Source organism: Poeciliopsis prolifica, unplaced genomic scaffold (assembly GCF_027474105.1).
Source record: "Poeciliopsis prolifica strain line A6 unplaced genomic scaffold, Auburn_PproV2 SCAFFOLD118, whole genome shotgun sequence".
Taxonomy (NCBI): domain Eukaryota; kingdom Metazoa; phylum Chordata; class Actinopteri; order Cyprinodontiformes; family Poeciliidae; genus Poeciliopsis; species Poeciliopsis prolifica.
In genome coordinates, this window is record NW_026562493.1 from 13,482 (window position 1) to 35,202 (window position 21,721).

General features: G+C 39.7%; 2 protein-coding genes across 8 annotated transcripts; one reads left to right on the top strand and one right to left on the bottom strand.

Annotated features, from left to right (window-relative positions):
• Positions 1 to 1,527: 1,527 nt before the first annotated feature.
• csde1 (cold shock domain containing E1, RNA-binding) lies at positions 1,528 to 17,789 on the top strand. Of its 7 annotated transcripts, none has more exons than XM_055024300.1 (22): positions 1,528 to 1,630; positions 3,998 to 4,659; positions 5,124 to 5,392; positions 6,996 to 7,184; positions 7,715 to 7,913; positions 8,005 to 8,171; positions 9,065 to 9,151; positions 9,249 to 9,346; positions 9,423 to 9,504; positions 9,777 to 9,905; positions 9,980 to 10,105; positions 10,203 to 10,418; positions 10,494 to 10,661; positions 10,745 to 10,909; positions 12,479 to 12,586; positions 13,250 to 13,428; positions 13,508 to 13,620; positions 13,697 to 13,816; positions 13,914 to 14,092; positions 15,153 to 15,316; positions 15,424 to 15,556; positions 16,504 to 17,789. In XM_055024300.1, exons 3-22 carry the CDS (start codon positions 5,267 to 5,269, stop codon positions 16,549 to 16,551), a joined length of 2,796 nt encoding a protein of 931 aa, XP_054880275.1. In that variant the 5' UTR covers positions 1,528 to 1,630; positions 3,998 to 4,659; positions 5,124 to 5,266; the 3' UTR covers positions 16,552 to 17,789. The 7 variants fall into 7 exon arrangements, with proteins under 7 accessions (XP_054880275.1, XP_054880276.1, XP_054880277.1 ...); XM_055024301.1 differs by having other exon boundaries at positions 10,494 to 10,634; XM_055024302.1 differs by having other exon boundaries at positions 8,005 to 8,114.
• A 726-nt stretch (positions 17,790 to 18,515) lies between these two features.
• Positions 18,516 to 20,521, bottom strand: rassf11 (Ras association domain family member 11). Its single transcript, XM_055024317.1, has 3 exons — positions 20,493 to 20,521; positions 20,166 to 20,285; positions 18,516 to 20,086 (listed from the first exon to the last, which is right to left on the bottom strand). Exons 2-3 carry the CDS (start codon positions 20,266 to 20,268, stop codon positions 18,756 to 18,758), a joined length of 1,434 nt encoding a protein of 477 aa, XP_054880292.1. The 5' UTR covers positions 20,269 to 20,285; positions 20,493 to 20,521; the 3' UTR covers positions 18,516 to 18,755.
• Positions 20,522 to 21,721: the final 1,200 nt, after the last annotated feature.

The following is a 21,721-nucleotide window of genomic DNA, read 5'->3' on the forward strand; positions in this document are numbered from 1 at the left end:
CTTATTCATAATGCACTTAAATGTTTAACTGAGTAAAAAGTGTTGGAATTGCATATAACTTTCTTAAAAAGTATGAGGCTATTCAAAGGATATTTCATAAAAGTTGAATTCATTTAATATAAAAATAAAAAAGATCATTTTTTTAGTTCTTGTCATATTGAGAGCTAGTCATTTAACCCACATGCAGAACACAATCAGGAGACTATGAGAATCACAAATTGTTGGGAACCAGGGAGTTTTGGCTCTTGTGTGGATTTTCTGTTACCTGCTGTTTCCCTCTTCTTCCACTACATGGTGTCAAGAGCCTGCTTTACCTGGTGGCGTGACTGATGTCGACAAAGCTGTGACTTATCTAATCATCTAAGTGTATAAGAGGAGCAGACTGCCAGCATTTTGACACCTGAGTGTTAGCCAGTAATGGTACTCTTCAATCCCTCTGAGTTGACTCCTTGTGTTTTTTTCTGAGATTACTTCTAGTAGTATATTCTTGCTGCCTCTCCTTGAGGTGTTGCCTAGCGATACCTTGGATTTACCCTGGTGAAGCCAGAGTTCCTGGCTTTCTGGTATGGGTTAGGGTAGGGTGAACTTCCTGTTCCTCAACATCTGAACTTATCTATCCGCCCTCCACTGCAGCCTCTACCATACACCACCATAGAACTCATACCATTAGGGTGGAAACCGGATCACCTCAAGGACTTCTTCAAAGAGACCATACCGTGGATACCACTGTACAACCCCAGCTTGGAGGATGCTTGAGATAATTTCAAGTAAGATCAGTTCTTTTATTCATGAAGATCCATTTTCTGACCAACCTAACCTCAAACCCTTCAGAGAACAGATGACCCTGGTTGCTAATGCCAAGGACAAGAACTACACAAACTCACTTTTCCTCATTGTTAAAATACATTTTATTTATCTGCTCATTTGTTCTCCTGGTGGTGTTCTGTATGTGGGTAGAGAAACTGGAACCCATCATGACAATATTAATAAATTGTGTTGATCATTATTATCGCTTTGGTGCAAATAGACAAAAACTGATTGAAAATCTATTTATTCACTGCATGTTTGTGTCTGTTAAGGTTTAGATGAAACTTTACATGACAAGTGCCCTTTAAAACACAATCAAAACTGTCATATTACTCATTACCCCGTGATAATAACTCAGAAATAGAGCTAATAGTTTGGATGTATTTTTTCTTTCTTTCCTAGTTTCTGATTACATCATAGGTTAGTCGTGCATTTCCATCCTAAAGAAAAAATATAAAACTTCAGTCATTTCACGACGAGATATTATGGAAATTCCTCCTGAAAGCCTTTTACCTCCCATTCCCAATATTCCCATATGTTGGGAATGGGAATTAGCTGTCTTTGTAAGTATTAAACTATCCCTAATGTCAGTTGCTAGGACTCGTGCTTGTAATAGAAAAAGCAACACGACTATATTTCAATGTTTTTGACAAAGTTACCAACAAACAACTGTGTCCTGTTGCCGTCCGCGTATTATCGCGGGACTTCAGAACCAGCTGAGAAGGTTTTTCTATCGTTTCTGGAACCAGCCGCCTCCCTAATCACTACGTAATGTGCCGTGCTGCTTCTAGCGGCGCTGGTGACAGTGCTGAAAGCTGTTGGGGTAAGTTTTTGTTAATAATTCAATTTCGCTAAATGGTAAAATGCATTTTTGTAACGTTAAGTGGCGAATTTTCTTTTTGTCATCCAACGAAACTCTTGAAGTAAGCTTGGTGCCTGTTGTTTGATGTGAACGCAGGCGTCGGGCCTGGGTGGGGGCGCCTCGGATAAATCACACAACGGGCCGGGGAGTACGGCAGCATGATCGAGCTAACTGAGGCTAGCCACTAAGCTCCAAGAACGACTCAGCGACATTGACGAAAACTTGAATAAACAAGTTTGTAATGACGACAAAATGTCCCCATAATATGTCACAGATGTTATTTTTGTCAAACAGAAGTCAAATCCAACAGAAATACTCAAAACTGTCATAAACGTGTGCTCGAGCTTCGTATGTGCTTTCTTTGTTTTCTAGTCCTCGTGCCGTTAGCCTAAAGACTGTTTTGTTCTCTACTCGCTGTCTTAAATTGACATAAATTCTTTCAATTTAATGGACCACTGCTCACATTAGTCTGGAATGAAGCTTTATATAATCTCAGACTGGTTTTGCTGTATATTTTTCTTCTATTGAATGAATGTAGCCATGGCAGGTTTAGTGTGATTAGGAATCAAATAGATTATGTTGAACGTCTTATATGTAAACCAGCATAGTTGATTTAGAAATAATTCACCATTAAGTTCCAAGTTACAATTTATTACCAACCTTGAAACCAGAGTAGAAAATATATTTTTCCAATATAACGTGATTTTTCTGGTAACTTATAACTAAAGCAGGATAACCTAATACATATGCCTCACACTAACCAAGTACACACCTGGTTGATGTTTAAATTTGTCTTGGTGGGAAAGGCCTGTAGCTTAAGGGTTGTTTGTAAAGCGACATTTTAATCCTGTCTTTAAGGCGACGAGTCATCAATGCTGCCTCTGTTGGTTTCTTATAGTTATCCGAATCGGAGTTAATGTCCCCGTGATTATAATGTTATGACACAACCCAGTTTAGTGTGTTTTTCAGTGGAACCTGTTAGCTTAGATTAGCATGGATGTGACGTTTTCGATGGCGTTGCATACTGCAACGTGTTGGCTCAGGCCATGCCTTCTGTTCCAGCTGAGGATAGCGGATTGTCAGGAAGTCACATGCCTGGGTTTGTCAGGGTGCTTGTCTTTCTGGCCTTGGAATAGTTTGAGGCCCTGGCCTTTTAATAACAGAGGCTGTATTGGTTTTCCTCAAACTGTACTAATGCCAATGATTAGCCTTTCTCAGCATATTGCTTTAAGAGTACTTTTTCTCCAGGACTGTTTTCCACTGAAGTACCCTCTGTTCTCTGACCTTTAACACACTAGCAATTCATAACAGCTGATAACTTATTTACTACTCTTTAGTGTGTCTCACAGTGTAAGGTTAATGTAAATGGATTTTTAAAACAAATCCAACAACCTGTGAGCTTCACATTAACCAGGCTGAAGCTTGTTATGACCTCATGTAGCCTTTGGGATGTGGATCTGACCTATTGCGACACAGGATGCCATATCAAGTGTCACTGGGGGGGCTGCATGTTTACAAAGCAGTGTATTTAGGTCAACAACATTCTCCCCAATCCCACTAGTTGGGTTTCAGTTTCAAAATAATCCAGTCTTCACACATGTGTTCCCAGGATTTATTCTATGGTTTCAAAAACCATTGGCTTAATGGTAGATTGTATCCACAGTACAAAAAGGAAGAATTTGGTCTAAAATGGAGCCATGAATGTCACAACCCACAGCAAGTGGATTTTTTTTCCAATATAACGTGATTTTTCTGGTAACTTTGGGTCTTTGGGTCTTTGGGTCTTCTTTGGGTCTTCTCAACAGGTTTGCTTCATGATATTGTGCTCCTGTTAGATATCTTAAAATAAATATTTTTCTTTTTACTGAAGCAGTGAATAATTGTGTATTCTGTAAAAGCCTTAGAAGACATGTACTCAGGTTGTTGCCAATTTTTTTTGTTCAGGAAAAATGTGAAACTCCTGTTAGCCAATGTCAGAACAGCATGAAACAATTTTAGTATAAGTGAATAAAATTCACCATACTTGCATAAAGTCTGAAATGAACATATGACATGACCTAATCACTTAAAAAAAGCTAATTATTGTTCCTGCTGTTTTTTCTTGCCTGAAAATGTTATGACACAGCCCAGTTTTCTCACTTGTAAAATGAGAATTTAAATAGTTTTCAAACCGTTCTCGTAACTCAAAAAAGACATTTGCTTTCTTTTTGAGGTTCATATCAAGTGTCTTCTCAATTCTTTTTTCTTTACATTTACCCTAGATGGTTATCTGAATGCATTGCAGTTGCTTGTATCTCTAACTTAATCTTTTCTTTTCACCCCCAACAGTATGAAGTGAAACCGAACTGAATTTGTGTACCATCCGCAACTGCTTCAAGTTCAGATCACAACTACAGGAACTGAAGACAAACCTCCCAGATAAAAAAATTGTTGTAACACTGAAGACACGTGGGGGGAGAAAAGGATCACTTCAAGGATTTAAAAACACAAGAGAAACAACAATCCTGAAACGACCAAAGAACACGCACATTAGCCCAACTGAAACGTAAAAGAGAAGCAATCCTATGCCCAAGCATATTCTAAGAAGAAAACTGATCTGAAACCAGAAGTTTGTGCCTACTCAACAGCTTTGACAAAGCACACGTCCCAACGCTGCTCCTAGCCCTCCTCATCCTAACTACGCCGCTGACTCACCACTAAGGTGTAGAGTAGGCTGCTCTCTACTAGTACCCTCCTATAGTTTCCCTTGTCTCTACTCTATCTTTTGTTCTCCATAACTTTTCTAAGCAGTGTTATTGTACCTGCAACTGCCTTTTGTGTGCTAGGTTTCTTTTTTTTTCTTCTTTTTTTTACTTTATGCAACCACCTTGGTCTTGTGCCAGAAACTTGTTAGGAGTGTGCATGTGTTAAAGTGTGTATGTGTGTTTGTGTGTGTGACGCTCTGCAAAGTCATCAAGATCCAGAGAAAAAAGATAAAAGAAACGGTAAAGGTGAGTCACAGTTACTGTCACCACTGTTTAAAATTGTATGCTTTCACTTGTTATGCCAAGGGGACAGACTGTCCACTACACACCGACAAAACGCATAACTCCTTTTTTAGAAATGACCAACTCCTCATTGCATTGTCTTGTCTCAGTGACTTGTGGCCTGTTTTTAGACTCTGCATAAATAAGACGAACTGGCCCGTCCAATCAGTTGCCCCCGCTTACGCTGATAACTCTCAGTTTTGTTTCAATTCACACAACCAACTTTGCATCAATTTTCTTACTCGGTCATTTTCTCCAGTGATGTGTTTTTGCTCTTCAACCCCCTCCATTTGGAGGGGATTGAATTTTTAAAAATTTCCTCCCAATTCCCGGAGAGTCCACATCGTTGTTTTCCTTTCTTAGAGACACTTCGTACACTGGCTGACCTTCCTCTCCCATCATGTTTGTTCCTCTCTTCACCCTTGCAGACATCCTGCCGCGTATCACTGGGTGGTAACTTAACTGTTGTCCATTTAAGAAAACAACAAAAAAAAAAAAAAAAAAAACTAGCTGAAATTTAAACAAGTTCAGCAAGTGCTCAAGCAACTTTGGTTGAAGTTTATGGGAAAATATGGGCAGCCCCTGGAAAGGCTTTGTTGAGTTTACCTTGCCTGCATCACCACCCACCGCATTTGTTAGTGCTGACCTGAGCAGCACCTCCCCTGTGGGACTCAGCCTGTCGCCATATGGCCGATCCGTAAGTTTCACCTTCCTGCCTCTGTTTTCTACCAAGTTCCCACCCATCAAACACCCATCCACCCACCTTGCCCTGCATCTTTGCTGTGAATGGCCTAATCTTTCATTCTTTCCGGACTCCCGAGACTAGCCTCTGCTCAGTTGCGTTGTTGCAGGGTGAGAGGTGTGTCGGTGAATAAACTGAAGAATTTTTTTATTTTTCCTCAAAATTCCCGGAGAGCCTTTATTTTTCTTTTTAATTTTCCACTTATGTTTTTACTTTGCAGCAAAGTCTCCAAAGCCCCTGCCTTTTTTTTTTTTTTTAATAAAAAAACAAGAAAATTGGAGAAATAGTGTGTGAAGTGCCCACCCATCATTTCCAAATGAAAACATAACAAAATATTTAAATCTCCTCTCAGTAAACTGATGATCATCGCAATAATCCTGAACATGATCTAAAAGAAGAGGCTTTTCTGGGATTCCCTTTCATTACCCATAATCCATCACCAGCTGTGTTCACTGTAGCTGCACCACTGTTTGAACTGTTTGTGTTTTCTGACTCCTCATCTTCAGTAGTTTTTGTTTTTTTATATAAATTAGCAACAATGCACTTGAACCATTTGATCAAATCTGGTTGTGTAAAGATGTTCCTTTACTTTCTTTGTGAACTGTTCAGATTTCTGAAAGAACTGTCTGAACTCTATCAATAAGCATCTTAAAACATAAAATCAGGAAATTGGTGGGAAGTGAAGCTATGGGATAAACTTTTGACATTAAAGGCATAGTCTGCAATTTTTTTAAATTGAAGTTTTGTATTGTGGATGGTTGATATGTCGCTGCGTTTGTAGAAAGGTAAATAGAACAGTGAAAAGCTAGTATCCAGAGGGGTGGATGTAAGCTTAAACTACTTTCTTCTAATTATTACCCTAACTACTTATACTATTAATGAAATTAAATAACCAAAGTCAAATCTGGAAACCACATGGAAATGATCAATATTAACTATTTAAAAATGTCAGAACTTCCACATTTATCTCTTTCTCAGCTAAAAGATTGAGTTGGAGTTACATTGACCGACTGTCAATTCACCTGATTGGCTTATTGTGGGTCTAATGGGGTAAATTCTGATGAAAACATGGAAAATACACAAAAACAAGCGAGACTTGCAAAATCCAAAAGTTTACTTTTCTCTTGGCCAACTTACAGCAGAGCGCTGAGTCACCGCTCACAATCGATCCACCTGGTAGTAATGTTAGCGTAGCAATGTGAACGTTTTGTGTTTGACTTGGGAAAACGGCAAGAAAACCTGAGACTCATTTATTGACTGTTTAATATCTGTTCATATTGTAATGTGACTGACAAATGTGAACATTTACAGTCTGTTGTTTAAAATGTGTCATTGCAGCCTACCCCCTCTGAGGATTTGACTCTTTCCCAGTCGGGATGATGTGACATTTTTCTACTACAGTATTCATTCATAGAACCTCATTTGAAAAACCTGAAATATCCCTTGAAGACATTGTTTTTCTATTGTTTCTTTTTCAAACATTCATAACAAGTGACAACCAGTAATTGCAGGTAAATTGTTAATAGCAACATACATAAAGCTTTGCCTTTCCCAACAGCGAGTTGCGGCTCTGTCCCCTGTGTCAGAAATGGAAAGGGGCTCCTCTGAACCCCCTGTTGCCCGCAGCAGTGGCTCGGCCCCTGATACCACCACTGCTCCCATGCCCATACCCCGCTCCTCCTCTGTCTCTTGCCATTCTCACCCTGGAAGTAAAAAGTACAAGCGGACTCCTTTGTATCAGAGATCAGTAAGGGGAAATGTTGAGCAGTGGCCCTGTTGGCTGAGCCGCTCTGCTGTTACGTCACCTTTGCTAACAGCATGGCGTGTAGATGTTAGCAGAATTAAAAAATTTAACCAGGGTGTTGGAAGTTTTTGCAGCTTTTTTACATAAAGTTCTAGCATATTCACTGACGTTGGTGGTTAGATGAATTGTTTGACCCTGCAGCTGCATGAAACTACTATGTCTGTGCTTGGATGTTTTAGTTGGTAGTTATTTGACTGACTGTTTTTTTATTATTATTTGCATGTTAAAACTGGGAATATTCACAAGATGTTGGATATTGTGTGTTTTCAGCTACACTGATATTATTTTCCCCCAGAAGATACTATTCTAATTTATTTTAATGTTTTTCTCACTATATTCTCTAAATTTTGTTATTGCATGTTTTTTCTTTTAAAGTTTTGCATCAAATTTGGCTTTTCCACTCCTTTTCTATGTTTGGAAATGCTTTGCACTGATGCCTTCCAAATCCATTTACCAGTTTGTTCTCGTTTCAGATGAGTTTTGACCCAGGCATGCTTCATAACAATGGACACACTGCATATGCCAACGGCTCAGGGCCTGGCATCAGAGAAACCGGTGTGGTGGAGAAGCTGTTGACTTCCTATGGATTTATCCAGTGCTCAGAGCGCCAGGCTCGTCTTTTCTTCCATTGCTCCCAGTACAACGGGAACCTGCAGGAGCTTAAAATAGGAGGTGAGACGTCTGGGAAGAGCTAAATCAAAGCCTATGTTGCTATGTTGAATTGCTCTAAAGTTTTGTCTGCTTTTTCTTCTTCTCCTCTCAGATGATGTAGAGTTTGAGGTGTCCTCTGACAGGCGCACTGGCAAGCCCATAGCAGTGAAGCTGCTTAAGATAAAGCCAGAAGTGCTGCCAGAGGAGCGCATCTCGGGCCAGGTGGGGCCAGACCTGCACGTCTATCCCTTTACTGTGCTGCATGGTTATATTCATCCAGTTAAGAGCACCGTTTTATTTTTGGTTGTCATTTGTCTGTCTTGAGAAAATCAGTTGTTTTTCTGTTTCCCCTCTCTCCAAACATATGGGTGACGCCCCCTACCCTTAGTTTACATGACTTGAATTCCTCTCTCTCTGTCATTTTGCTCTAGGGATGTCCTGATCCATCTGACTTTAGTGTACCCAACTAAATTCAAATCCTGATGAATTTAGCTTTTTTAAAGTTAGATTTTTCTCTCTGCTACAACAACTCTCAGTAATGTCTGCTGCAATTTTTGATTTTTTTTTGTTTCTTTTTAGGTTTTCTGTTTAAACAGTTTGCAAAACTTTATTACAGATTATCCAGATTATGCTTTTTGTCACAGTTATCACATATAATTTTAATTGGATTTCTTATTTATGGAAACACTGAAATTGCGGAATATCAAAGTTTTATGCATATTTGTAACGGAAACAGATATTGACGGGCATTTTGGACAAAAGGTTCTGACTGGGACATCCCTACTTTACACACCTGATTGCTGAAGGTTATTGCATGAACTGAACAATGAATGGATCAATGTATCTGGGAATTATGTTTTTAGTGTCTTAATCTAAACTCAGATGCATATTAAATTTCACCCAGTGAGCTATCAGTTGCTCAGATTTAGTTAATTGACAAGTTCAGGGTTCAGAGCGATTCGTCAAAGCATCTTAACATTTATCAACTCAAGGATTCATACATGAACATCTGAAACACATTGAGCTACATACAGTTAAGTTCATTCTAATAACTTTTCTCACAAATTGACTCATCTCATCATTAAATGTGGGATGTGATCTGATGATTTTTGCTGTGATTTGCAAAGCAGTGCGTGTTGGCCTACACCTGAAATATTCTCCCTTTCTTGCAGGTTGTCTCATCTGTCCCACTGAACTTGGATGGCAAGGCCGCTCCGGGTCAGGTTCCCTCTGGGAGTGTATGTTATGAAAGAAATGGAGTAAGCAAAGAGGCACTTTCTATATGATTATTATAATTATTATTTTTGTTCATTTGTTTTGCAAACCTCCTTTAATGCTGTTGGATGTTGACTGCAGGAGGTTTTTTATCTGACCTATACTCCTGATGATGTGGAGGGGAATGTCCCTTTGGAGACAGGTGACAAAGTCAGCTTTTACATGGAGACAAACAAGCAGTACGTTTTAATATGAATTCAGAATCTCATCGTGGCTTGGACTTGATTTCATAGTAACAGCCTGTTTATGTTTCAGTACTGGTGCAGTGAGCGCTCGCAATATTCAGCTTGTGAAGAAAAAGCAGGCGAGGTGTCAGGGGGTGGTATGTGCTACGAAGGTAAGTATTGCTCTATAAACAAAGTTGTATAATAATGTAAAAGTATTTGATTGAAATCTCAGTGCACTGTATTGGCATTTTATGCAGTGGGTTTTCTTCCACTTCAAAATTCTACATGAATGTAACATTGTGGGCGTCTGGCTCATGAAATCCAAGTCATGTTCATTAAAGGTTGTTGTCGCAACCTAATAAAAGTTCGGAGTGTGAATATCTTTTCATTCTTCTGCCTTTGGTATCATCATAAGTATCAAAGTTGTATTTTTGTCATTCAGGAGGCCTTTGGGTTCATTGAGAGGGCAGATGTGGTGAAGGAGATCTTTTTTCACTACAGCGAGTTTAAGGGTGACCTGGAGGCTCTTCAAGCTGGAGATGATGTGGAGTTCACCATCAAAGACAGAAACGTGAGCTATTGTTTCTGAATAAAACATGAATCTGTGCATTTGAATCTTCACCTGACCGATTCCTGTTCCCCCAGGGCAAGGAAGTGGCTACAGACGTGCGCCTGCTCCCTCAGGGGACTGTCATCTTTGAAGACATAAGCATTGAGCAATTCGAAGGCACTGTTGTTAAAGTTATCCCCAAGGTTCCCACGAAAAACCAGGTGAGTAGAATACAAATACAGACCGTTTTAAAAGAAAACCAAAGGGAAGAGAAATGTATAAATTGGATATGCTAACACGTTCTTCCTGTTCCTGCAGAGTGACCCTCTGCCTGGGCGCATCAGTACGAGGATCGGTTTCTCTGAGAAGGAGCTTCCTTTTGGAGAGAAGGACACAAAGTCTAAGGTGACTCTTTTGGAGGGAGACCACATTCAGTTTAACATCTCCACTGACCGCAGAGACAAACTAGAGAGGGCTACAAACATCGAAATCCTGCCAGACACCTTCAATCTGACCAAGGAGACCCGTGAAATGGTTTGAGTTGTATTTTCTTCTGACCTTTTGTTCATCTAGCAGAGTGTCTGATCCTCAACCCTCGCTCTCCCTCAGGGCGTGATTGCAGCCATTCGCGACGGCTTCGGCTTCATAAAGTGCGTGGATCGAGATGCCCGAATGTTCTTCCATTTCAGCGAGGTCCTGGAGGAGAGCCAACTGCACATCTCGGATGAAGTGGAGTTCACTGTTGTGCCTGTAGGTTCTGTTAAGCTTTTCACAAAAGTATGTATTACCTGAAACTGGTTAAAGCGAGTATATTCTGATTTGTTTGTCACGTACCAAACTGAAGGAAATGTCGTTGGCAGGATATGCTGTCTGCTCAGAGAAACCATGCGGTTCGCATTAAGAAGCTTCCCAAAGGGACAGTGTCCTTCCACACCCAGTCTGAACAGCGGTTTTTGGGCGTTGTGGAAAAGGAAGTCGTGTCGGCCTCCAACAAGAACGCAAGCCCCACCAAGGGAAAGGAGAAGGTATGTTTCTGCATTAACGAGGAGTATCTGCCCTACTTGTTTTGCAGCCATTGTTGTAGTTTTTCATCCCTCTTCGCCACCTCTTCTCAGTTTTTAGTTTTAATGCTGGTCTTTGTTTTCTCCCTCAATGACCTCCCCCTGCTCATACTTCTTTGGTTAGAAAAAAGACAAGGTAGGACCGGCATGAAGCTACTTGTTTCAGAGAGAAACTAACATTTAGCACAATGAATGCCTTAGTTTTGTGTTTCTCAGTTAACCAGTCTTAATTATGAAACATTTTGCCTTAATAAGGCATGCTGTCAAATAATTTACTGTTTCTCAGATTGTTTTTAAATTTATTTGTTTTTACTTGAGTAAAGTTGTAGAAAGGCTTGTGTTCAGGCCTCAGGCCCTTTCATGTCTTTGTGTTTATAGTCGGCAGCATGGTATTGCATCACCAAGTCCATCAGTAAAAGGGATGTACAATTACAATTAAAAACTGCAATTTCTGGAAGAATTTAAAAAATGTCTGATGTGGGTGATGAGATGCAGGGCTGGGCGATGTAGCTTAAAAATGTAATTATCTTTTTTTTTTTTTATTACAAATGGCAGAAAATATTTTTAAAAAGTGTCTTATTTCAGTCATCTCCCCTGTTTGTTGACCTGAATTTGAAGTTGAAATAAACAGAAGATGTAAAATGTTCTTGTCAAACAAGACGGTAGTTCTTGGGGATGATGACATCAATATAAACTATGGAAATACAAGGAATCCATTGGAGAAAAATATTTTCAAACAATTAAATCTTCAAAAACTGAAAAGTAAAATAAAATGTTATTAAATTGTTCATTTATCTCAATAGCTCAGTTGACTAAATGAAACACATTGATTAATAACACATATTGAAGCTATGTTTAGTTTTTTAGCTGACGACAAAAAACATTTGAAATCAAAACAATTTTAATTCGCAGGGCTTGAAGAAAATAAATGTTTTATACCTTCTTTTAATCTGACACATCTGCTTTATTAAAATATGACTGCATCTACCATACCGACATTTTCTTTTCACACAAACATATTGTGTAATGCTCATATTGAGCACTTTACATAAACTCTGGGTCCATATTTCTGCCGTGTCACCTTCCCGTCTTGGCAGCTGTCTCCAATACGGCTGAACTTTGCATGTTTCAAAATAACTCTTAAGAAAATATGAACATCAATGTAGGGATAAGAAGTTAATGATATGACTTGATCTGCTCATTTTCTTTGTTAGAATTTGAATAGTTTCTGTGGCAATGCCAGTAGCTAAACCTTAATTACGCAGCCCTATGCTGTAGGCTCTAATCACAGCTGATGCTAACAGCCACAGCTGCTGTAGAATAATATAATGCACACACTACCCGTGCTCATGCTTTTTCATACACTGTTTTCACTTTTTTGTCATGTAATGCTACAGGTTTAGTTGTTTTTCAGACATTGCCATCTTCTAGCTCCTTTGTGAGGAACTTGCCCTTCATTCTTTGATTCAGTTCTCGGGTGTTACACATATTTAAAGGATCAGAAATGAGTGCAGTATGCTCTCCTGCCTGTAGGAAGCTGAGGAGGGAGTGATTGCATATGAAGACTGTGGTGTGAAGCTCACTGTGCCGTATCATGTCAAAGACCTGGAGGGAGGAAGTTTCCCCCAAGCTGGAGACAAGGTAATATTAATGAGGTTTGGTGTAAAATTAAATGCCAATTTTTGTAACGACTCGTCTTTATTTCATAGAATATTCAAAATTTATGAAAAGATGGAAATAAACAAATAACACTCTTTGAGATGATAAACATTTTATTGCCTAAATGCAATAACGGCATGTTTTGGTGAATGTTTGATCATTTGTAGCAAAGTATAGGGCTGAAACCACATTCCTAACACACACATGTGAAAAGCTCAGGCCTTTGTTGTAAGGCAGAACTGTTAATTAATTTTTGATTAACCAATTAATAATTTCACTGAATAAGGTGTTCTTTAGGAGATTTTTTACTTAACTTGTACCAGGTGAAGTTAAAACTATACCTCGAGAGTTCTGGGTAGAATACATTTACAATGTTTGTTTTGTGTGTGTGTGTGTGTTTTTCCTTCTTAAATGCAAAATGTATAAACAAAATTTGCAGTTTTGGTTGAGTGTGGTGTTGTTTCAGCAAGTGGGTAAATATTTTTGATTCTGTATATTCCAGTTAACGATTATTTCAAGAATTGATGATTAATCAGCCCTTGTTGTGCCTGCAGTTGTAAACTGAAAGCTAATTCATCATAAGTCTACTCGTACTTGAATGAAAACATGCAACACGTTGTCTATGATGAACTGTTTGTTCACCAGGTGGAGTTCTGCATCAATGAAGTGAAGCGAACGGGCCATCAGAGTGCAGTTTCCATCAGGGTTCTCAACCGCACCGCCTCCAACTCCAGACGACTGCACGGATTTGTTGCTGCACTGAAGGATAACTTTGGCTTCATTGAGACTGCAAACCATGACCAGGAAGTTTTCTTTCACTACAGGTAGAATAGCTCTGCATGGAGTCATTGGTTAGGGGTGAACATTGTGAAAAAGGCCAACATGTTTTGGTTTGTCTTTCAGTGAAATGTGTGGGGATGTGGATAATTTGGAGCTGGGTGACACGGTGGAATATACTCTCTCTAAAGGGAAAGGAAATAAAGTTAGTGCTGAAAAGGTTACCAAGGTGGCTGCAGGTAAGGGAGGATGAGTTGATTTTATTCTTTTTAATATTGGTTATGTCTTTTATATGATACATTTTTCTTTGTTCAGTGAACGGTACTGGTGACGATGTTGGTGCGTCCGTGTTGGCGGGAAAAATCATCCGTCCCATCCGCAGCGTGGATCCCTCCCAGACTGAATACCAAGGACTCATTGAAGTGACTGAGGAAGGTCTGTGTTACATCAGCAGCAGCAGCAGCAGCAGCACAGCTACAACCTACAAACACATCCAGTCAGCTTAACCTGAGTACGTTTGGTTTGTTCCCAGGTGAAGACAAGGGGCAGAACTATCCCTTTGGAATCATGGGGATGACAAACAAGGCCGACTGCCTACAGAAGGGGGAACATGTTAAGTTCCAAGTTTGCACAGTCACCCAAACTGGCCAGAAGATGGCGTGCAACGTTGTTCCTCAGCGCAGAGCTCCAGTGGAGTGCGTCAAGGACCAGGTAGAGTTCACCTGACGGGAGTGACCTTACATGCTGGATTTTACAGTGCTACTTAGGATGTAGGGCTGCAGGAAAACTGAGCTTCAGGCCTGTTACAGTGTAAAACTTACTGGATCTTATACTGCTTTGTAAATTATTGCAATAAACCATAATATTTAAGCTTTGACACTATTTTCAAGTATAATCATAATTTTGTTCTTTCAAAGACCAGTAAACTTAAATTTTCTTATCGCTGGAGCACATTTGAAATAAAGTAACCAAAACAACAAAAACTAAAATGGACTGCGATGTCTGTGCAACCAAAGTTACATTTCAAAAATATCTTACTCAAACAGGGAAAACGGGTAAAAGTGGCAGGTAGTCCAAACCAGCTACTTTGTACTAGGCGTTCTCTCAAAAAGCTCATTTTTCAACTGTACTGAAGGGGACCTCTCTTTGACTATTATGCTCCAAATGGAAAATAATTGATCATGTGATTAATTCATTGATTGTTATGACAGGCCTAGTTAATTGCAGTCATACTGTTTTGACAGCTTTTACTTTAACTTGTATTTTTCTGCATATGAGTAGAGCATTCTACCTGTAAAAAGTATTAAAAATATCACAAAGCTGCATTTTTGGTTTGCATCTTTTTGATATTTGAACGGCTTTTTGATATTCAGTTCAAATTTGAGCTGATTCAGGGTTTCCCCCAGAAAACTTGCTAAGCCCAGTGGTCAGGGCACTGAGGCGGTCCACCTGTGGCCCATGTATTAAAGATACAAAATAGACAGGAAAAGTTAAAATATTACTGGGTAATTACCCAGTAATATACATAACATTTAATTAAATGTTATGGGAAAACATCTCCAGGGAAAAGGTATTTAAACCCACAACTAGTCTTAAGAGCACGTCTGCTCTGTCTTCAGCTTTCAGTATAAATCAAAGAATCTTGTTCTGAGCAGATCATGCATTTAGTGGCAGGTTTTTAAACAGAAGTCACACCAGTTGTGATTTGGTCCTTGTGATGATGCAGAGAAACGGATTGAAAATGAATCCCTGTTTACCTGACTCCCCTCAGTTTGGCTTCATTACATACGAGGTCGGAGAGAGCAAGAAGCTGTTCTTCCACGTGAAAGAAGTGCAGGACGGTGTGGAGCTCCAGATCGGAGACGAGGTGGAGTTTTCTGTCGTCTTCAATCAACGCACCGCAAAATGTAGCGCCTGCAACGTACGCAGAGTTTGGTGAGAACCCGCCGCTTGACACAGAGCCTTCCTGAAACGCAGGGCATGTTGAAGCTGAACTTCAGCAGAAACAAATGGCTCTGACTAACGTGTGTGTGATATCACAGTGAGGGACCCAAACCGGTGGCCACGCCGCGTCCTGACCGCCTGGTGAACCGATTGAAGAGCATCACTCTGGATGACGCCAGCGCTCCTCGTCTGGTCATCGTACGGCAGCCTCGGGGTCCTGACAATTCAAAGGTTCGCCTTTTCACTTTGAAACAACGCTTGTTGGAGTTTTCTTAATTTCAATCTGTTGGGGACGGTGCATATAAATCTACATTACATGTAAATTAATATTCATATTTACAGTGCATGGCAGAGAAAATATGCAAAAGATTTCATCCGAAGTAAGCAGAACAAACAACCGACCTCAAGTCACAAAACACAGCACATGCAGTTCTATTAAAAGAGGTGAAAAAAAAAACCTCAACAAAAAAAAGTTTACTTAAGAAATAACTAACTAATAGACATAAATAGTATAAAAACAGGTTCAGCTTTATTCAACTCCCATGGGAAAATTGATGTTACAGAAAGTACATGTAAACAAAAAGGACATTAAAAACTAAAGTGAGGGACAATACACTGACAAAACATCAAATGCCAGAAAATGATTATTTAACTGTGCTATAAGCAGTGGCAGATGTGATGAATGGGTGGATCACTGGTTTGCTTTCAAACAGTGATTGCACCATTTAAAAGGTTTCTGGTCGTTTGTTCCATGAATGTGTGAATGTAAGGGACGCCACCTTTTGGCTAAACCGTTCTGCACCTCAGTATGTTGTAGCCTCCTCTGGCTTGTGCTCTGATTTTTATTTTATTTTCTCAAATTAATGAAAATTAATCTTTGAAAAATAATACAGACATCATGATTATATTGGAGAAGAATTTTGATTTCAAATACGTACTAATGATTTTACAATAATAAAACTGGAATGGTTTCAAAGGTCAGTTGCATAAGTGTGCAATATGATGAAAAAATTATTGCTTGCATATTAACTCCAACTGTGGTGAGAAAGGATCTTGTATAATGGAGGTTTGTGAAAATGTTATAACATTTGAAAATTTCTGACTGTGATTTTTAAAAGTTAGATTTGAATCAAAGATATTCTCGTTGAAGCAAACTTGATTAAATTTTCTCTGTGCAGGGCTTCAGTGTGGAGCGGAAGACTCGGCAGCCTGGAGTCATTGACTGAGCAATACGCAGCCAGCCCCATCAGGCCTTGGAGGGATGCAGTCCCTGGGGGAAACAGCAGGGGGCAATAAGGGAAACCGATTTGACATACTGCTTGTGAAACAACTCATCCATGAAATATAACGCACGCATGCAACAAGAGGCATGTGTAATCCTTTGCCCTCACCTGTAAGGGGATGTCCCCTCCTGTCCTCCTCCATGATTGTCTCTGGGTTCAGAGTACCTGTGTGTGCGTGCGTGTGTGTGTGAGATGTAATCTAGAAGAGATTGGAGGTATTTGTTCCTAAGGGGCCTTGTCCCTCTAAGACTGACTGCGTGGCTGTACGCGTCCTGATCCTTTTCAAGTCTGTTTCCTCTGGAATTCTGCACCTGCAACCAGACAATTGGTCTGACTAGGCCAGATGATTTTTTTTTTTTTTTATTGCTGGCATGTCTTTAACCCTCTGCTTTATTTCTGTTCCTCATCGCTCCTTTACGTACTGGAAAACTTTTGATCACCAAGTTTTCTCCAGTGTACATTTTTCCTACAAAACACTTAAAGCAATGGTTCCCTCCATAAGGAGGATCATATTTCATACATGTGCGAACTTTTGAGAATTCATCTCTGCTCGGTTTTTTTGAGCAGTTTTTAAAATGCTTTATTGAAAAAGGCTGGAGTATAAAAGCATGGCGTGAGTGTGACGTATGTGAATGTCAAAGTAGTTTCTCTGAAGGAAGTTACCTTTACCAGTCTAGAGCCTTGACATGCCTTCTTGGTATTCACATGCTCCACTTAACAAGTTTTTCCCAGGTGCAGAATTCCTTGTGGCATCTTATATCTGCAGTTCTTTTATACTATTTCCTTTCTTGCACATAATTTTGCTTTGTTTTTTGTTTTTTAAACTTGATCTGCTAATATTGAATAAATATAAGGTGCCTAAAACTTCAAACAAAATAAAACAAAACAAAAAAAAAGAATAAATAAAAATTAGATGCGTTTCTTCCCAGCCAACCGCCAAAATATTAAAAACAATCTTAGGGTGGCTTTTTTTCCCCTAGTAGAAATAATATGAATATGCATCCCAAACCTGTGGGTTGAATTATACTGTATCTTCTGTGTGTTTCTTTTTTTTTTTTTTTTTTTTTTTGTGTCCGTTTTCCCCTCTCTGGGTGTAAGCTCCCAATTTCACATATAATTTAACTGAGGAGAAGGGTTATCTGTGAAAAATTCTGATTTAATAAAAAAAAACTGAATCAGGATCTCAGTTTTTGTTCTCTGGAGACAAAAGGATGAGCTGTCGTGCCTCTGAACATAAAGTTGCTGTCAGATCTGATTTTTTTTTTTTTTTTTTTCTTTTGACGATCAACAGGTTTTCAGTTGAACCCATACTGAGGTTCTCATGTACTTTTGTTAATGGTCTTGAATGAAACAACTGAATAAAGTTTTATGAAATTCAAAGAAAAAACATTTCTTTTGTGAAGTCTGGTCACATGGCATATTCTGAAGCTTTGGTGGAACTCTGCATGCAGTCCATGGCTATTTCCTGTATTTTGTATCAAAGTGCAGTAATATAAGGAAAGCACTACAGCCCCACATTGTGGTGACGGAATGACATACGCAACCAAAAGCTTTAAGGAGAATATTTTCATAACAAGCAAGCACTAGCTGTAAATGAAATGAGAAACTACACACTAAAATGTGACCATTTTAAGACTTGGAAATGGTTGAAATTAAATGTAAAATTAGTACAAAAACTTACTGATACTGCAGTGCTGTGAAAAAGTACCTGCAATCTTAGAGTTGACTTTTATTTTTAAAGGTTTTATAAAACAGGATTTAATATCAAAGAGAACATGAGAGTATAGTTTAAATTGTGATCAACTGTATTTTTTGGCCATTTGGGGCTTATTAATACCACACTCATATTATCAAGAAAGCACTCTTTTTAAAATTTGCTCGTTTTAATCCGTTCAGAAAGTATTGGATACAAAGTACACAAGTAAAATTAGAGAATCAGTTATGTGTTTGATGCATAAAGTTCCAGGTGACTGAAGAATGGCAGTAAAAATAAAGCTTTCAGGGTGTAAACATGAACCCGTTGTCATGCGAAGGATAATATTGCAGCAGTGAAAGCAGAATAATCTTGCTCTGGTTCATTGAAGATGTCCTAATGGAGATCTCATGGTGATGTCACAAACAGGGGGTTGGATCAATGTGAGCTGGTCCTAAACCTTGGTACTCCTCAGGTAAATGGTGAGCTCAGAGCGATGGATGACCTTCCTTTCATCCTGGGGTTGAGCCTTCTGAGCTTCTGACCAGCGCTTCCACCACTCCCTCAGCTCGGTGGGTCCCGTGGGCCGCCGCTCTCTTATCTGATTTGGAGGAACTTGAGCATGAGGAGTGCTGTGCTCATCTTTGGGCTGGAACTTCCTGTTGACATTTCTTTCCACACTGGACTCGGATCCTTCCAGATTTTCTTCCTTTTTCGAGCTGTCGGATATCTTGGTTGTGATTTTTTCAGGAGTTTTTAAAACCCTCCGGTCTTCTTGAGCAATGTTCAGATTGCCAAAAATATCCAAGCCCTGCATTTTGCGCCTGTACTCCTCCAGTTTAACTTTGCAATCTGCAACCTTGGCTCTCATCTCAAGGAACTGACGCTGCAAATATTTTTCATTACTCTCCTCAGCTTTCATTTCATTCTCCCAAAATTTGATGTATTCCATCTCATCAGCCACAAGCCTCTCCTCGACTTCTTCTTTAGCTCTTTTGGTTTTCTGCTTCTGCTCAAGGTACAAAATCTGTTTGTCTGTGTTTGTTATTTGGACTTGTAAATCCTGCAAGCACAGCAGCTGACATATGATTGAGTCTCTGAGGCAATTTTTCTCATCTTCAGTTACTGCTCTGCAGATTGAGGTGCTCAGGTCAGATTTTACCTCCTGGGTGTTCTTTGAGCGCCTGCTTTTCTCCTTGGTCTTATTGCTGATGCAGCAGGATGTTTGATGGTCAAAGTCTGATTTTGAACTTTTCTGACCTGTGTCTGTACCTCTGCTGCTTTGATCTTGATGCTCTTTCGTGACAAAAAAGGACAAATCCAAAGAGGCCCGTCCCTTTTTATCAATCCTCTTCTTGTTTGACTTGTCACACATTGTACTGTAGACCTTTCCTTTGCCAAGACTTCCCAGCCATTCCCTGGCCTCCTCCATGAGAGTTAGAGATTTTCTTCTAGGCGTCTTCAGGACATCGTTCTTCTCCTCTACCTCTTCTCTCAAACAGTTCAATGGAGGCAAGCTTTGGCGGTGCAAGCTTAGGGAACTGCTGCCCCTCCTCGTTTTAGGCCCAATATCTTTCCGTCTCAGTGGCGGACAAGGCTGGTATCTGCCAACTTTCACTTTGCCCATTTCATCCCAAGCAGAGAGGCCGCTGTGTTGGAGACTGAGTTGGACCTCCTTGGCCTGCTCGCCATACTTCTTCAATGTCTCCAGAAGCCGTTCATTGGGAGTCATGCACCGCTCAAAGTCTTTGAACTTCTCTTGCAAGGTGTACCGTCCTGGCTGCCCTGAAAAAGAACATTGATGCTCTTTAGCCAACACATCTGACATAGTTTCAGCAGTGTGTGGACTCATAAAGATATTTACCGAGGGATTGAGCCAACACGAGCACCACGTCTTGACACGTTGTCTCCTCTGTAACTCCGCACACGACACGTGGGATGCCTTTGACAGACACCTTCACTTCCATTCTGCCCAGTTCTTGATCTGTAAAAGAGTTGCTCTCTGACTTAGTGGAGAACCTTGTTGTTTCTCTTGAGGAAGTTGTGGAGAGAGCTTAATGTCCCCTATTGGCGCTACAGTAACCTATCAGCCCATCATGTTTGGGACTGGCCTGGAAGTGGGTTAATCTTTCTCTACCAAAGCAAGTCATCTTGTTAGTACAGCTTTGCTAAGAGAATCATAGAGACCTACCTGGTTGTCCCGTCTGTAGAAATGATCCTTGGAACTGCTCAGTCTTGATGTGGATGTTGTGGCCGAGAGGAACAGCAGAGCAATTAAAGCTCATTAAAATTCCTCAAGGCAGCTTTCTCCAGGGACACTTTAAGATCCCACCCATCTTGCATGATTAGCATCTAGAAAAAAAGAAAACATGAACACTGAATGCAGCAAACAGTATTTGCCACTACTGCTGTCTTAGTGGAAGCTTTAGAGCTCACCTGAAGCTTTTGTCTGGTTTGCCTCTGTCGTTTTCTCAGTTCTGCGGACAAGTTTTAAACACTGCAGAATATAAATGGACTGAGTTTATATTTGACTTTTCTAGTCATAGAAAAGTCACATACACTCGCATATACTCTCATGCCACTGAGATTACTTTACACTTGAGCCACATTCACACACACTTCATTCATACACCAGTACACATACTGATGGGGGTTAGTACCTTGCCCTGGAGCACAACAACACTGGACAGGAAGAAACTGGAATAGAACGTACAACTTTCTGAAGACAACAACTCATTGCACCCATAAACCCTCCCTCTTGCCAAATAACAGGGGAACAGACTAAAGTGGAAAAAAGTGGAAATATAAGACTCTTAAATCTGTTTCAGACATTTTTACACCACACAGAATCTCCACACGCACCTGTTTGAATGCGTGGTCTGTACTAATGATAACTAATTGTACACTAATAATTAAGAACTCCGATACCATTTCATAATTGTACAACAAGAATCTTTAATGGATTTTTTGGGGTTTCATGTTGTGCACCAAAACAAAATGATACTCAGGAAAAATGATTCACATCAGCAGATGCCTCATGTCTATAGAAAATTCAAATTGTAAATTCAGAGATGGCAATCAGTGACTCCATCATTTTTTCATGTTTAATTTATTGAATTGTCTTGTGATCCAATGTATTTTTTCGAAAACATTTGGCTGAGTTTGTGACATTAGAATGGCATGGTTTATCTTTTGGTGTTTTGGTTTATTTATTTATTTTTGACAGAGATGTTTTATAGCTCTGGGTGTTCCTTTTTATCTTTTCAACAGGAAGAATGATAGCAAGTCAAACAGAACATGTAAACAAGCTCCAACTCTATCCAGCCTGATCTGTGCATTCACTTAGCTAGGGTTAGCTCTGAGGAATAACTCACATCCTGAAACCTAATTCACACTCCAGCTCTTTAAAACCTTGAATCA

Bases quoted from the DNA above. Each gene is read 5' to 3' on its own strand.
- csde1 (XM_055024300.1), top strand. From the start codon at position 5,267: ATGGGCAGCCCCTGGAAAGGCTTTGTTGAGTTTACCTTGCCTGCATCA. The intron at 7,914-8,004 runs GTGAGACGTCTG...TTCTCCTCTCAG, and splicing joins GCAGGAGCTTAAAATAGGAG to ATGATGTAGAGTTTGAGGTG. The intron at 13,429-13,507 runs GTAGAATAGCTC...TTTGTCTTTCAG, and splicing joins GAAGTTTTCTTTCACTACAG to TGAAATGTGTGGGGATGTGG.
- rassf11 (XM_055024317.1), bottom strand. From the start codon at position 20,268: ATGGAAGTGAAGGTGTCTGTCAAAGGCATCCCACGTGTCGTGTGCGGA. The intron at 20,087-20,165 runs GTAAATATCTTT...GTTCTTTTTCAG, and splicing joins CGTGTTGGCTCAATCCCTCG to GGCAGCCAGGACGGTACACC.